This window comes from Vitis riparia, chromosome 18 (assembly GCF_004353265.1).
Source record: "Vitis riparia cultivar Riparia Gloire de Montpellier isolate 1030 chromosome 18, EGFV_Vit.rip_1.0, whole genome shotgun sequence".
NCBI classification, from domain to species: domain Eukaryota; kingdom Viridiplantae; phylum Streptophyta; class Magnoliopsida; order Vitales; family Vitaceae; genus Vitis; species Vitis riparia.
Window position 1 is genome coordinate 34,172,187 of NC_048448.1, and position 17,650 is coordinate 34,189,836.

The 17,650-nt window shown below is 34.1% G+C and overlaps 1 protein-coding gene across 1 annotated transcript; it reads right to left on the minus strand.

The window, feature by feature from the left end:
* Positions 1–8,825: 8,825 nt before the first annotated feature.
* Positions 8,826–16,216, minus strand: LOC117907837 (disease resistance protein RPV1-like). The gene is made up of 5 exons (XM_034821496.1): positions 15,654–16,216; positions 13,166–14,234; positions 12,706–12,999; positions 11,747–12,598; positions 8,826–9,882 (listed from the first exon to the last, which is right to left on the minus strand). Exons 1-5 carry the CDS (start codon positions 16,166–16,168, stop codon positions 9,355–9,357), a joined length of 3,258 nt encoding a protein of 1,085 aa, XP_034677387.1. The 5' UTR covers positions 16,169–16,216; the 3' UTR covers positions 8,826–9,354.
* Between the last annotated feature and the right edge of the window lie 1,434 nt (positions 16,217–17,650).

A 17,650-nucleotide genomic window follows, 5' to 3' on the forward strand; every position in this document is an offset into this window, starting at 1 on the left:
CGGAGTAAATAAAAAAAAAAGTTAATTTCATTCACATTCCTTAAAGCTTTAATTAAATATAATTAGTATTCATTAGCTTAAAATTTCATCAAATACATCCTTTATTTTGAATTAGAGGAAAGATGTAAGAAATGAAGAAGAGGTATTTGATAAATTTTAAATTAATGGGAAGTAAGTATATTTAGTCAAAACCTTAGGGGAGGTTAATAAGATTAATCCTAAAAAAATCTCTTAAAATTTTAATATAAATCATGAAATTTTTTTATGATAGATCGTGAAAAATTCTGTAATAATTGGTGATATTGTAAATTCAATCCAATATGATAAAACTGTACTCAAATATTAAAATATTTGTAAAAAATAAACAAGAACCGATGAAGTTTTGAATTTAGTGCAAATTAGAAACTTTCTAAATAGTAACTAAATTGGGATATGAATATGCTGACTTAGGGGATGGATAATCCACTGAAAGTGGCTTCTACTATAATGATATTCATGTGCTTGCAATGCTGAGATGTAGCCCAAGCTTCTCACATTCATCTTTGGAATGTTGTTTTAGGTTTTCTATTCTGGTTATGACTCCAGTCCCAACACATTAGCTTCTTGGTTCTTTTTCATTTATACCATAATGTCACCATATCTCGGTATATGTTCATGTTCTCACTATTGCTCATGTGTTTTCTTGTAGTTCATTTCTTTCCTTTATGCTAAAATCTATGTGAATTGTGGTGCTAGCATACAAAAAAGAAGTTGGATCCTCAAGTGAAGAGACCATGATTGTAGTACTCGGTGAACGTTTAAGTCCTAACCATTTTTCATCGAGTTTAAAGCTTACCAAGCATTTATTTTTAGTATAAGTTAGGGTATAATGTGTAGGAACCATCCCTGAACGACCACGTGGCAGCCTCATAGAGCACTTCTCCATTGGACACGTGGCATGTCCAACCCTCTGTTTGGATTTTCCTCATGAGATACGTGGCACTTTCAACCCTTCATCCGGATAACCATGGGACCGGCATGCTATCCACACCTTCCTTGTCTGGGCGTCCTGTCCGGACTCAATGCTAGCATCTTAGACAAAAGTCTTGACTGTGTTTCATGGACCATCATTATTCGTACTACTAAAAGCATGCTCGACGGGACCCTTCTGGGTCACTTCAGGAAACCTGTCACGACTTGGACCGCGCCGTCTATAGAGTGAAAATACAAGGATGACGGCAAGTCATCCCTCCCATAATCTTTGACAGCCGCCTGTAGGATAATGATGACTCTGCCACCATCTTAGCACCATCACGACAAGCCAAAAAGTCTTCCCACCATTAAAGGGGACAAAACTCCTGGCACTATAAAAGACCCTGACACAGTAAAAGAATGTAAGGATTCTTTCCCAAAAGAGGAGGGCCCAAGTGAGAATTTCAAAATGTTAGAGATAAAAGCTAACAAAACCATCGGAGGGTGTGTCCGGACCCCCTATCTGGACATCTTTTGCAGGTCGAATGAAGGAAGTATCATCTTCAATTGAGAAGGCGCGTCCATCTGGCATCTACAGTGGTCCCGGTAACGTGAGCCCTCAACATAATGCACTAATGATTTGGGAAAGAGTTTCTTTTTGTTGTCTTAATGGTCGAGGTAAACATTCAATAACTAAAGGAAATAAAGAAATAACCAAGATATTAAATATTTAACAATAGAAATTAAATAGGAATATTGAAAGAGAGAATCAAAGAGGTTACATTACTTGGGTGAGTCTTCATGCATGTACTACAAGCCATATCTTGGATAAGTGCCACACTTTCAACCATTCCTCACTTCTCCAATCAACCTAAATCATGCTACTAGAAGGCTCCATGCCCCTTAACTGACTTCACCGCCGTATTCCCATTCAAGACATTTCAAGCGATGGGAAACCATGGTGAGAGTAAAAAGGAATCAATCTTTGTGGATTGCTCCACTGTTGATTCTCACGCAAGACATTTCATGTAATGAGGAACCATAGGGACAAAAAGATGGAGTAGGTCAGCGTTTCAGCAAGCCTAGACTCAACTAAAAAGTGAAAAAAAAAAAAGTTGAAGTCCTAAATTCACATTGACTATGGAGCTCTTAATTCTCACCTTCAAATTTAGATGAGCAATAAGGATTTAAAATGCAAAAGAAATGGATGAGATTTGAAAACAAAGCATCAAACCAAAATTTGCATAAATTTGAAACCATGAATTTTGAATTTGAAATAAATTGAAAACATTAAGTATAAAAAACAACTTAGCGAACCTAAGACAATAACATATGACTTATTCCTATACTAACTACTACCCTCAAGTGAAAGTTTCCTACGACTTTCAAAGATTTCTTACACTTGATGAAGGAGATGACTATTTATAGGCGAAGAGTCTCCTCAAGATTGCTTGTTCTTATCTCTCTACAAAAGACAACCTCTATCCCCATTGGCCCTTTATCCCCATTGATTACTACTTCAATTTCTTTGTAGCTCTAAGTGGCATGCATGACACCTCGGTTTGCAAATATTGGTCCTTTCAAAGGTAGCTTGCTCTTAAGTTGCAAAAATGTCAAGCTTGATAAAGAAAAGGTCCCTTTTGACTTGTCCTCGCTTGCTTAGTCATGGAGGGAAGAACATAAAATGGAAATAGAGGAAAAGAAACATGAGAAATTGGATTTAAAAGAAGGCAACAAATTTTCGCAACTCTTTTTGTAACTATGAGAGTTTCAAAATTGGTAGCTTTTATATTTTTTGTGCTTTTTAATTGAATTCGATTCACCTACAAAACTTATACGAGACATGTTGAGGCACCTTGATATAAATAATTCAATTAAATTAGATATGAAAGTGCTTGATTGATGCAAAAATGATGTGATTATGCAAGGTTAAATGTAAGATTTACATCCTTATCAATTGCTATGTTCCTTATTAATAGGTTTCCTAACATAATCCTGCAACAAAGATAACCTTTGGAAGTATTGTTCCATACTCAACCTAATTATAATTTCTTGAAGGTATTTGGTTGTACTTGTTATTCTCACTTAAGACCTTGCAATAACCATAAATTATGATACTGTTCTTTCGCTTACACATTTCTTGGCTATAGTGATGTTTACAAAGGTTATCGATCCTTATCTCTAGAAGGAAAAATATACATCTCATGACTTGTGTTTAACGAATTCACATTTCTTTTGGCTTCAAAACCACCTAACCACCTAATCAGACTTCTTCCTCATTTACTATGGACAACACAATGCATTTCCTTTCGCCTCTTATACTGTAACCTTTGCTAACATCATCTACTTGGTCACCAACCTAGCCATCATCCTATAAAGTCTCCTACTACAACACCCATTGCTTCACTTTTACCTTTGCCAACTTCTCAACCTAATTCTTCATCAACTTTTGCATGTTTTGTTTGAGTTTATCCTTAATTGTAGTAATGCTCCATTGCAAACTAACTTACATTCTATGGTTACTTGTTCTAAAATAGGTTTTTTCAAGCCTAAAGCTTAAGCTTAAGTCTAAATCACCACCGGTTGGAGCCTTTTTGCTTCACTTTTCTCTACGTAAAAAACCTGGGACCCATGTCAAGCATAAAAAGAACTTGAGAAATGAAAAAGAAATGTTCTGAGCATGCATGACGGTGGCACCATAAAGTGACAGCTGGATATTCCTTCTAGGGATCTGGGTACTTCAAGACTCGGTTATAGAAAATGCAGGAAGCATGGTAGGAAGCTAGGTCTTTTCTAGAGAGATGCAACTCTACCAACAGCGAGCATCACCTCCACAGGAGCGCCATCAGTTGGAGAAGACAAGCCTTCTTTATAGTAGTCCTCTACATGTCTACACCAATTCACCGCATCTCCATAGAAAAGCAACAACTCATCGAAGCCACACATAGACTAGGTCTTGATGCTGATCAATCACCGCCATTATCATTCTCCACACTTCATCGCGACCAATGGCACGTCGGCTGGGGAGGCACATCAAGAACGCATCCACTGGCAGTGCCGCCTCTGTACCCGGACTTCTTCTTTGATAACAACAACGACGCTACCCTGCATGGAACCTTCATATCTGATCCAGGTTTAGACGGCGTCGGTATCGATTTCACCTCCGACGACCACTCCTCATGCACTGCCGACCACCGATGATGCGATCTCCTCTACCTGCGCCGCTACACTGCCGTGAGGACCATCATCTCCACATTGCAACGTTGCTGCACTCCTCACCATTGCCGGCCGAATCTAACATGGACGAAGACGCCTCCAATGGCTTCCGCCACCGCCACCACCATAACCGCCATCATCGCAGTCGATAAAGCTTTGTGACCGCTGATCATCGTTGCGCAAGTTCCAGCCTTGCAAACGAAGGAGATGACTCCGGCGAGAGGTAGATAGGGGTAGCGCTGAGGTCTGGGAAACCTTCAATGACTGACTTCGGCGGATGCAGTTTGTGTTGGATCAGATTGCACTTTGATTCAGCAGATCCGCTAGATTTATCACCTACGTCGGCACCTAAAAGAGGCTCCGCCTTCGCCAACCGCTCCTCCGTCGTCTCCGTATTTTGGATCACCGCTGACCCCACCGAACACGTAGAGGCTGCAAACGAGGTTTCGCACCAACAGCACGAAGAAATGGCATAGTCGACTGTTTCTAATTGGAAGAGAGAAGAGAATATGACCATGGGACCCACCAGACAATGTTCATTGGGTTAACAGGTTCCTTTTATTAAGTCAATTGAAATGGTAAGTGACATCAAAAGTTTAGAAAGTGGGATTTCCTTTAAGGTTGGAAATACATCTCCAAAAGGAAAAAAAAAAGAAAATATTCCATAAAGGGGGGGCTATCAGAGAAATAAGAGAAGAAGAAACGGGCAGCGGTAAAAGGGACTTAGGGCTTTGAGGAGGAGACTTTTTTCTTTTGGAGCGGGATTTCACATACAAGGGTGATCTTTTATAGAGAGGACACATCAAGAGAGTATGTTTTCGAGACAATATAGATTAGTTTTCGGTTTTCGATACAGTATTTTCTTGTTTTTAGTTTGGGTTTTAGTTGATTGGTTTAATTAATTGTTTGTGATAAATTCTTTTAAATCTTGATTTCGAATAATCTTTTATTTCTCTTAGATTAAATGTCTCTCTTTTATGATTGCAATCCATTAGTTCTATGCTAGTTTATTTTAATCTACATGAAAGTTTAAATAAATTTTATATTTTTAATTCCGATTAATTTAAATTTTAGTTTATTTTTAATTTGAATGAGTTATTGATCTTAAATCTATTAGTTTAATTGATCTTGTGAGATAAAATTCATATTTTTAATTTCGATTAGTTTAAATTCTAGTTTATGTTTAATTTGAATGAATTATTAATTTTAAATCTATTAGTTTAATTGATCTTGTGAGGTAAAATTCATATTTTTTAATTTCAATCAGTTTAATCCTAGTTTATTTTTAATTTGAATATGTTATTGATCTTAATTCTTTAGTTATATTAGTCTTATGAGGTAAAATTTATATTTTTAATCCCAATTAGTTTAATCCTAGTTTATTTTTAATTTGAATGAGTTATTGATCTTAAATCTATTAGTTTAATTGATCTTGTGAGGTAAAATTTATATTTTTAATTTCAATTAGTTTAATCCTAGTTTATTTTTAATTTGAATACATTATTGATCTTAATTCTTTAATTTCATTGATCTTGTGAGGTAAAATTCATATTTTTAATTTTAATTAGTTTAATCCTATTTTATTTTTAATTTGAATATGTTATTGATGTTAAATCTATTAGTTTAATTGGTCTTGTAAGGTAAAGTTTTTTTTTTTTTTTTTTATTCCGATTAGTGTAAATTCTAGTTTATTTTAAATTTGAATATGTTAATGATCTTAATTCTTCTATTTAATTGATCTTGTAAGGTAAAATTTATATTTTTAATACCAATTAGTTTAATTTTAGTCTATTTCCAATTTGAATGAGTTATTGATCTTAAATCTATTACTTCAATTAGTCTTGTAAGGCAAAGTTTATATTTTTAATTCCGATTAATTTAAATTCTAGTTTATTTTTAATTTGAACGTGTTATCAATCTTGATTCTTTAGTTTAATTGATCCTGTGAGGTAAAGTCTACATTTTTTAATTCCAATTAGTTTAATTCTAGTCATTAATCATGTGTTTCTTGAAATCTAAATGTTAGTTTTTTGGATGATAATTTTGTTAGTTTGCTTGATTAGGAAGTAATAAATTTGTTACCTTACTGATTGTTGGTCAAATTTTTTTGAGGGCCACTGGAAAACCCATGAAGGTTGGCCTTTACCCTCACCACTCTAATTGACAAGATTTTCTAAATCCTTTATTTCGTGATCTTTGTTTCCTTTTGTTTTGATTGATATTTTGTTTTCTATTTTTGTTATTTTAAAAATTAATTTCCTTTATTTTAAAACAAAACTCTTTTTCTAAAAAAAAAAAAACCATTTTAAGAGATTTAAAAAAAAAAATACATTTAAAGCCTCTAGAATCAAAATCTCTTTTCTATTTAAAAAATAACATGCAACCATATCTTAATCGGTTTGCATCTTTCTCAATTTTCAACAAAAATTTTGGTTTTAAACAAAACGCGAATCAAAGCTTGTGGTCCCAAATAAATGGGACAATTTTAGGCTAAATTCGTGTATATTAATTTGGGGAATTGGTGAAACCCCTACATAAGAAAATCTTTTTCAAAATTTATTTTTGCTACTACCCTGTTATTTATTGTAATTATATTTACATTTTTCTTTTTAGGAATTGTATACAATATGATAATTAATTATTCCGAATTTTGATAATTTTTGCTAATTAATTAGATAAGCATGCTAGGATTTATTATTTATTATTTATTATCTAACCCCCATTTCTTGATGAAGCGCATTAGGAGTTATATATGTTATCCAGGTACGTTCCCAAAATTTCATGAATATGCATGTCATTGCCCTTGTTTGATGTCATACTTGATTGTCTTGATGCTTGTTTGATCGTCCTTGATAAAATGCATGTCGTGTGTCATATTTTTTAATTAACCATTGATGTTTTATGATAGCGCTTAAGAAGTGGTTCAGGTACGTACCCTAACTCTCCTTTATTGTGATTGATCTCCTTATTTAGCATGCTACTTTCCGAAATCACCTAGCTTACTTAGGTATCTACAATTAATCAATTAATTGCCACATAACCCCCAATTTAGTCGGTAGAGACTTCTTTAGGGCTTAGAGGGGTGCTACCTCCTAGAGGCACCTTCCCAATAAGTAACTTGATCCCCGGACTTAGACTCAGGTTTTTTAAAGACACGCTTTTCCAAAAATTATGGAGTCATTTTTTTAGGGTTTTATTTTCCCTTTAAAATAAAAATAAAATAAGTGGCGGCTCCAACTTTTCCAAAACTAAATAATTTTTCACAAATAAAAAGCGAGTCTCACTAATCGAGCGGGGACGCACGTGAAAAATGCGGGTCCACAAATGGCTTATCCAACAAGCACCTAAAGTACTCTACAAGGTACTCCTAAGCTTCAGCTACCAAGTGACAAAGATGGGTCTAGCTAATTAAGAGCGAATCTAGGTCACAGGCTGATATTAGCACAATAAAACCATATTTCAGGGGCATTCAATGGTCAAAAGGGAGGTCTTAAGGATCTATACAACCTTAAATAAAATCATATTCATAGGACATTCCATGGGAAAAAATGGCTCAAGTCTCATAAGCACTTAGAAGAACCCTTCTCCTCAGCCTCAACTATTACAACCTAGATATATATCAAAATAAAACCATACAAAAAGGTGGCCAAAAGCAGAGTTAACTTAGGATTTCCATTAAAATCTCAAATTAAGCCCTTAAAATGTATACAACATGAAAGCAATTGTAACAAAAGGATTACAAATACTGAAATATATTTAAGATATTGTAAACACACTTAAAAACAATAAAACAAGCTAAAAAAATACATGCATTCAGTAGTTCATGACATGAAGAAGAAGACCTCCCCTTGAAACACCTCAATGGTTCTTTCTTTGGCTTCCAAAATGAGTGCTTCTTAGGTTATTAATTAATAGGTCTCGTTAAGGCATCGAAATTGAGGTAGGAAATCCTATGTCAGGTGGGAAACAGCAAATTGATGATAGACATGGTGGGTCCGTGTCATCCTCATATGTACCCTGAATGAAATTGCGACGAAGATGGCACTGTACTTAGAGCCATCATCCACTGAAACTGACTTTGTGGGAAGCATAAATGGCCGCAACATCAAGGTGGCGCATCTTGGCACTATTTTTCCCTATGGTTTGAATCTGTATAGTGTGGAATGGGGCTTGGTTGGCACCATCTTCTAGATCTCCTACAAGCCCCCCGCTCTTAACTTCACATGACTCGAACTAGTTTGTAGTTTCCCCCGTTCCTGAGGTTTCCAAGCATATATGCCCCAAGCTTGCGGATCATGCTCCTTAATATTCGAAGAATTACATAAAGGACATGCTACATAGGAAAAAAATGAGTGGCTGAGTTTAACTCGCTTAAGTTTGCTCAAGTGTTGTCATTGCGGATGGAGCACGGTTGACGCCCAAAGTTCACTTATAATCTGCTTTTAGTCTTACTGAATTCTCAATTTCAATTTCACTCCAGAGTCTTTATCACGAGCCTAAAAACATTGAACTCTTTTGCTCTTCCCTTTCATTGATCTCTTTTGGTTATCAAACTCAAAGAAATTTTTATAGAGTCATCACTTGCTAATTTTACCAGCTCGATAATGAGTCATCACCCTAGCGTAGACACTCCAAAACATATTAAGTTAATTCAAAAATCAAGAGAATATGCGGATTTTAAGATTAGTGAACTGCATACATACATCATCAACTATATACATGGATTAATAACATTTCATTTAATTACTAAATAATAATTTGAGAGCAAAATAAATATCAAGCAGTAATATTATGGGATTTTTTTTTTCTTTTTTCCAATGGTAAAAACAAGAGTGACCACAAACCGAGAAGTGGTGAGATTCAAAATGGACCCAATGGTAAAAGGTAGCAAGAAGCAAGAAGCTTAGAATAGTAATGAACACCCAAACAAGAGCAACTTACTACTGTTGGAACTCAAACCTTTGCTGGAACCAGGAATGCAAGTCATGTGAGAGTTCCTCTGGGTTCCCCCTCACGAAGGCTTCTCCTGATGGTATGTCATAATACTGATTTGATCACATCTGCAAGGCCACTTCCTCTGGGTTGGGCCTCATGAAGGCTTCTGGATATGATTTCTTAACCAAGTCTCTCTCATGAAGATCATCAAGAACAATTTCAGTAGCGTTCCTTTGGTGAATGTGGTAGTCGCTACTGGTATGAGATATGGGAGGGTTTGGCTGCATGCCTTCTTGGCTCATCAAGGGCACTTCCACTGGAATAATCCCCTTCATCACTGATACCTTTAATGTACACTGGACAAAACCCACAACTCTTCACAGCGCAGCCCCCGCTTGAACTAAATGAAAACTTAATGTGACTCCATTTCTCACAACTGAAGCTGAAAAATGATGGAACATACGCCAGCCATACATGATCTGATTTAATTGGTGTACGGTAAAGTTGGAAAGTTGTACTTAAACCAACGAAGGAACATATGCGATGGGAATTGGAATTAAGATCATGGGTATCCAAGTCGCAGTACATAAACCAACACGGGGGGAAGTGCTGCGGTGCCATAACAGCAGAAAGAGCAAAACCCAGGAAGTTGCTATTAATATACCAATCTGGAGGTACCTCTATATTTATTTCATGCCCTTGGCTATGATGCCTGAACCAATCCGGTATTTCACTACCAGGGAAAACAGTGTTGAACGGGATCGGAACGTTAGGATGCCACTGCAAAACAAAAACGAATATTGAGGATGCTGAGAACGAACCCACATCTCCTATTATTTTTGGTAATAAAACTTCCAATTTTTAAAATTCATTTACAAATGATACAACATTTTAATATAAATGTCCCTTTGCTGCATTGTTACTATTTCACATCTTAACCTACTCATTTTCTTCTATTATTATTATTATTATTATTATAAATACTATTATTATTATTAGTATATACAAATATTTATTTCAACATGATTATTCCTAGTAGTATTTTTGTTATTAACAATAATAATACTACAAATATTTATATTAATACTATTTTTTTTAACTATAGTATTAATAGTATAGTAAGCTAATACATGAAGTAAAGTAATATATCATTAATAACTATAATTGTAATAGTATAATGAGTAACAAAATGATTTAAACAAAATCACTAATAATAGAAATATAACATGATAATAATAACGATAATATAATAATGACAACAATCACTGATTATAATAATAATGCTAATAATAATTTTCTATGTTAAAATAATAAAGTAACAATGACATTATTTAATAGTAATATTAATTGTAATTATAATACCAACAATTTCATATTATAAGTAATAACTTTAGTAATTATATTAAGGATTATTTGGATATATGAGTTAAAATAACTATTAAATCATAACAATGACATCAATCTTTAATTTTGTTGAGAGATGACTCTTTTTGGATGCATTTACTATTTTCTATATTTTGTTTTCATAACTTCATTTTAAGTGTGATCTTTAACTTTTCTTTTTTTTTGGCTTTATCTTGAACTTGCTCTCTTTCTTTCTCAATTGATAACACTCTATGAAAAATTTACCTTTATCTCATAATGCCCTACCCTATTCTCTTATCTCTCAAATAGCTCATTCTCATTTTTATTTAAGATATTCATCTAAACTATTTGGAGATTATATTTTATTTATCATAAATTTAACTAAAGTTAAATTTTGATTAAAAATGTTCATCGAAATTGTATTGGATTGAATTTGGTTTACAAAAAATTTAACTACGACTAAGTTTTCATTTCATCTACAAAAAGAACTTAATTATGGTAACTTAAACTACATTATAATTAAATTTCATTTTAAAATAACTTGATTAAGATTAAATTCTTTATTAGAAATTTTATTTGGATCAGATATGCAAGGCTTGGCGAAAACAGGGTTAGATAAAAGATTTATTAAAATGACAACCTTTTATACTATCTGATCTTTAACATTATAAAATTTCAAATGAAACCGTAAAAAAACTCCCACAATAATAATAATAATAATAATAATAATAATAATAATATATAAAGAATTAATTGATTAAAAGGGATAAAAAAATCCTATATTTATAAATATAACTTAATTTTTTGTCTTGGAAAGGAATTTGATTTTAATATAAATGTCTCTCTTATTTTTATGTTAGTTTTAAAAGGAAATGTTATTTTTGTGGGAAAAATTAGGAAATTTTTGTCCTATACGGATGCTTTTTACGGTTAAAAAAAGTAGATGATTAGATTTAAAAAATATCCCTTTTAATTAAATGACTCTAAAAAAAATATTAAAAATATATAATAAAAGTGAAATAGAACATAAAAGACAAAATTATAATACAGACATTTTTTTTAAAATATCCTTTTATTGGAATTCAAAAGTTGAGATGAAATGTGAAAGTTTTGTATCGTTTGGGTCAAGTTAGTACAAATTCTCCCTTTTTAAAAAATAAAAAATTAAAGACATTCAAATGGTACAAAATTAGGAGAAGCAAAAATCATGAAGGCACAGCGAAAGTAGCATTTCTGCAGAAATGTGGAAATTATGTTGTGAAACCAAAAGAGAACTTACGCTTGCATAAGTGGACCTCCATGCACCTGGGACAACATGCGATGCCACACTCTGTACATCATGCTCCATCTTACTATGACAGTTCCTCAGTTTGAAGCAATTACCAAATAGAAAACCTCCAAAACGTTTGAAAACTGACTGAGGGGAGATGAGTTCCAGTGATGTGCAGTTACTTGCATTCATACGTTCTATACTTGATGGAAGCACTGGCAGTGCTTGAAGCCTTCTGCAATTTGTCAACTCAAGCCTCTGCAGCATAAAAAGTCGTTCCAAGTTCCAAGGTAGGCGAATGATGGAGGTTCCACTAAGGTTCAGATACGTCAGTGAGGTTAAGGTGCAATGAGGACGAATGGAATGTGATCTTCTAGGCGCAGACGAAGGAGATGCATTATGATTTCTCAGGACAACACTGGAAGAAGGTAGTTGTCCTATGGTGGAATCATCTGAATTGAGCTCATTTAAAGAGTCTAAATTCCCTGAGTTCTCTTGAAAATTTCCAAGTTCTGACCAGCCAGAAAAGTCTGTTATAGCAGTCCCATCTAGACAGAGCTTTGATAAATATGGCATATGCTGTGGAACTTCTGGTAACTTCTCTAGCTTTGAGCAACCCGAGAGAATAAGGGTTTCAAGGGATACCAACCAACGGATGCTTGGAAGATGCTCAAGGTTTGTGCAGTTTTCCAAATTCAACAAAATGAGTTTGCTCAAGTATCCAAGGGATGGGTGAACCTTACGCAAATTTGTACATCCTTTGAGAACCAAAACTTCAAGATTTGTGGCTCTTGAAAAATCGGGAGTTTTTTTTAGGTATTGGGAGTAACTGACATCCACAAATTCGAGGTTTCCAAAGACCTATAAGCCAAAAAAAAAAAAAAAAAACCAGAGAGAAGCTATAAACATTTAGATTTCATTATGAATATCACACAGTATCCCAAAAAGAGAAAGTAAATCAATCATACCTTTTGTCCTTTCCAGAGCTGAGTAAGATGGCTACGAGGCATGCAGAAGTGAACAAGATTCTCGGACTCAAAATCGGATGGCAGTGATTCACATGGGTATTCATCCCAATGCAGATACCTCAACTCATCGTAATGAAATTTGAAGTCATCAGAAATGTGCAATTTACATTGATAGTTAGATCGGTAGATTTCAAGCAACCTAAGATTAGTCATCTGGGAAAAGGCTTTAGTGGTAAAGCTCATCTCCCTTAAACCAGATAAATCGAAGAATATGCCTTCAACTTCTTGACCTCCCTAACAACCAAGAGCAAAGAATAAGTTAAAAGAATGCAAATTTATTAAGATATATATAGATATAGATATAGATATAGATATAGATATAATTGCTTAAATAAAAATGATATATACTTTCAAAGTTTAAATTTGTCTATGAAAAGCAATTTTCATATTACATTCTCACCGTTTCCCGTTTCAAAATATGAGAGATATCCTTCTGTTCCCACAATCTGCTACGTTTGCCAGGCTCTTTAGGAGAAGTCTTGCGAATGATTTGCCAACCCACTTCTTGAAGTAAATCATGCATCTCTAATCTATCGTCCCAAGTAATGGTTATAAGAGATTTATCAATTAGATTTTCTATTCCGCTAACCACAGAGAAGCCACAACTTTCTAATATTTTCCTTACAAAAGTTTTGCCTCTTCCTCTAAAGAAACATGCAATATCTAGAAATATCTCTTTCTCATTATCCTCTAATCCATCAAAACTTATTTGAAGCACTTCTTGAATTTCCCCATTAGGGATTTTTTTCAATTGATTCAACTTATCCATCCAATAGTCAGCATTTCTATCACACAAAGAACAACCCAAAACTTTGAGAGCCAATGGAAGACCTTGAGCATAAGATGTTATTTGATCCAAGAGCTTCATAACATCTCTTGTAGGAGGTTTGTTTTTAAAGGCATAATGACTAAAGAGCTGAATGGCATTATCATCCTCTAATTTTTGTACTTCATATACTGCATCAACACCTTGCACAGTTAGAAGATGTTTATCCCTTGTTGTTATAATAATTCGACTTTGTGGACCAAACCAATCATGTCCCCCTACTAATGTTTCTAACATGGATTGGTGATTCACATCATCAATAACAACAAGGACTTTTTTAGACCGAAGTCTTGCCTTTATTGAAGTGAGTCCCATATTTATATTTTTATCCCCTAATACCTTTGAAAGAAGTTCTGCTTTTAAATTATCCATACTTGTGCTTTTTAAGCCTTCTAGAAAGCAATAACCTTCAAATTGACATAAAAGACGCTCATAAATAACTCTGGCAAGGGTTGTCTTGCCAATGCCGCCCATACCCCAAATTCCTACCATAAGAACTTTAGTTGATTCAAGACACAATAGTGACTCCAATTCTCTTATGCAACAATTCATTCCCATTAGATTCTTCTTATCACTTGAGGATACACAATTTAAGTCTTTGGAAATATCCATGACAATTTCTTCAATAAACTGAGTCTCAGGCCTGCCAGTTTAAAGAACAAATAAAAGTAGTTTGATAACCCATAAATGTTGAAACAATTGTAAGTATGGCAAGACACATGGTCTTGTTCATTGCAACTTGGGAAAAGGGGAAATTAAGCATAATAAGATTATCAAGATATATATAATTGGTCAAATTTCTCTTACGAGGAGAATTTTTGTGTTGTGTTAAGAACAAATGTCATAAAATAACCATCTTAAATCTATCATATCTAACCTAATTTTCATTTCTATACAAATATGACAAGGTGCATAACCATAACTAAATATATTAATAAACATAAAGATGGATTCATGTACCTACTAACAATCAGATTTATTAGAATAGAAAAGGACAAAGATGAATTTTTGTCAAGAGTATTAATTAGTCACAGTTGCAAAATACTTTTCATCTTGCACAAGATGTATAAAGCACAGGAGTTCAATGAAAAGGGTTGTAGCATCCCAATTGTAAAATGGTTTATGCAATCGTCTACTCCTTTTTAATTCACTTTTATTTTTTCAAATATAAAAGGCATGTAAATTTACTCATTGGTCTTCAACTTTTTATCTCCTAAACACACCTAAAACCCTTATCTCCTTCCCACTCAACTTCTTCACTATAATTTTTTTCGCTACTTCACCTTTTATTCTTATTCTTCTTCTCATTTCCATTGAAGAAATAAATACAAAAGCAAAACAAAAGAAGCAAAAATGAAAGATAGAAATGAAAGGTGAAGAACTGAAGAGAACTAAGGTAAAGAAGATGAAGAGGAAGGAGAGAGGAATCAGGGTTCGAGAGACAAAGAAGATCATAAGCTATGAGTGTGTGTCGATATATATGAATATATTGAGGAAAGGAAAAAAAAAAAAGAAGTATAAAGGGATGGAAGGAGACTACAAATAGAAGTCCTCTTCTAGAAAATCGTCTTAACAATCCTGAATATTTGAAATTGTATAGGTCATAATGTTTAAAAATCATTAAAGAAAAAGTCATCCTAAAATTCTTTTTATATAAGAACTTCTTAAACATTGTATACAGTGGGCCACCCCATTAACCCATCTATTTACAAACAAGTCCAAAATGGTTCTACCTATCTAAGCCAGTTCCAATAACTAGTAATTCAGTTTGTCCGAGTGAATCTCAAACTTTTAATTATTGAATAATTTATGTAGCAAGAACCATATCAGTACTCAAGCCCTAAATATCACATTGAATAAAAGTATTTAAACATCTATATATATATTAATTCAAGATCTAAACTAGTACCTATGCCCTTAGTGTTCCATAGACTGTCCAACGTAAGGGCTTTTCACTTAATTATTTATGATTCATAATAAACCTTTTGAGCAATATAATAATGATGATAATAATAATAGTAACAAAAATAAATAAATAAAGAGATAAGCTTTAGAAAATTACTTATCACGAGATGAAGTGAAGCCAGATATCTTGCCAACTTGGGTGAGAGCCTTCCTCCATCCCTGCAGCCTCTCCATATCATACTTCAACTTCTTCTCATGGTCTGCCTTCAGCTTCTCTTCATGGTCAGCCAAGGCTTTTCCGAAACTTCCCCTCTGGTTTCCAACATCTGACGGATTCACATTGTAGAAAATTGGCACAGCCCTCCGTTCTTTGGTATTTTGGGACTGTAATATCTTCACCAGTTCATCTAGGCACCACTTTGAGGATGCGTAGTTTTCTGACAAAACAATGATGGAATGTCTTGATCCTTCAATTGCTGTAACAAGTGCCGGAGTTATCAACTCACCTCTTCTAAGCTGATAATCCATAAAGGTCTCAATTCCTTTTGCACGCAAGGCCTTATAGAGATGGTCAGTAAAAGTGTAGCGGGTATCTTCTCCTCTAAAACTAAGGAAAACATCATACGTCCAGAAAGAAGTAGAAGAAGAAGAAGAAGAAGAAGAAGATGCCATAATGGAAGAAGGAAAATAGGCTAGGTTTAACAGAGAGATCTAAGATGTACAAACTCGAGTTGATAGATCTTGATGCAAAAGAAGCCAACTACTTATGGGCGGATTCATTGAGGGCAGGCTGTCACATGTGAGAACACTCAAAAGAATATATTATGATTATTTTTTAATGTTTGTTTAAAGATGCCGTGGATGACTCAATTCAATAATATTTTATTATTATTATTATTATTATACAACTCAAGACGCACATGCACCACCACCAAGTTGAAGTCCTTATTCAAAGATGCCTGTGATTATTTAACTTCAAATTATTTCTTATCATGAAAAAGAGACCGTTGAAATGGGATCTATCATAAGCTCGATTCACACAACTTCAAGAAATCAAATCCATCTTAAATTCAATGAATGGAACTATCAAAAGCTCTTGTAGTTGTTAAACATAGCTTCTATATATATATATAATTTCTTCATATGTTATTTTCTTTAATATCCCTCTCCTTAATATTCATTTTGGTGGAATTTCTTTTCTAATGTGTTCTCATAATGGTGGTTACAACAAGCACTAAACCAGAGACCCCTATTCACAAAAGTTCTTGCGCCCAAGTTTGGTTATTGTAATTGGTAAATATTTTCAAATAGTCATATGTGAAACCACTTTTCTTAATTTGTTTAATGTTTTGGATCTTCTCAATGATACAAAGACTTTCCGCGTGAGAGTGAGAGTAGGTTATCAATACTAAATACAAAAATACAAAGACTCTGTGAAGAATATAAAATGGTTATTTTCGTATATTTGTTTGAAGCATTTGTTCAAAGATGCTTAAAACTTTTTAATTATTGCACCTTCTACTACTAATTATTGCACCTTACTCGCCAATCAAGTGACATCCAAAATTGGTGCTCTTCCAAAGTTTTCTGAAACTTTAATTGGAAGAAGATTGAGACCTTGAAGGAATATATCATTGAAACCAAGTGTGGTCACACAGGGATTAAGGTGGGCCACAAATGGGCCAAGACTGGGCCTGGGATTTGTGGAATTGGTTGGGACGAAGTTGTTGAGATTGAACAAGAGTGTTTCGAGAATTATTCCATCATCATCATCATTGCACAGTTGAACAGCAGAAGCTTGAGAATCGTCCAGTCCATCAACTATCAAGCGCACCCACAGCTCCCAAAAATGTTAGAAAAGGCAGCCTTTACCAGAACAAGTAAAAGTAGGCCATCGTTGCAGATTTCTCTCTCACTTAGTGGGCCTGTGGCCTCCAGACCCAATTCCAACCAGCATTGAGTGCTTTTGACGCCGTTGGAATTAAAGTCGTAAATTCCGGGAGAACAAGTAACATTTGAAAAATAAAGAAGGGAGAAAGGAAAGCTATTACATTCCTCGCAAAAACAAAACCTCTACGTATCTTTCATTACTTCCGGCACAGCTGTTTTATCTATCTTGTGCTAGAAGCTTCTAGTAGGGGTGAGTTGCATGGG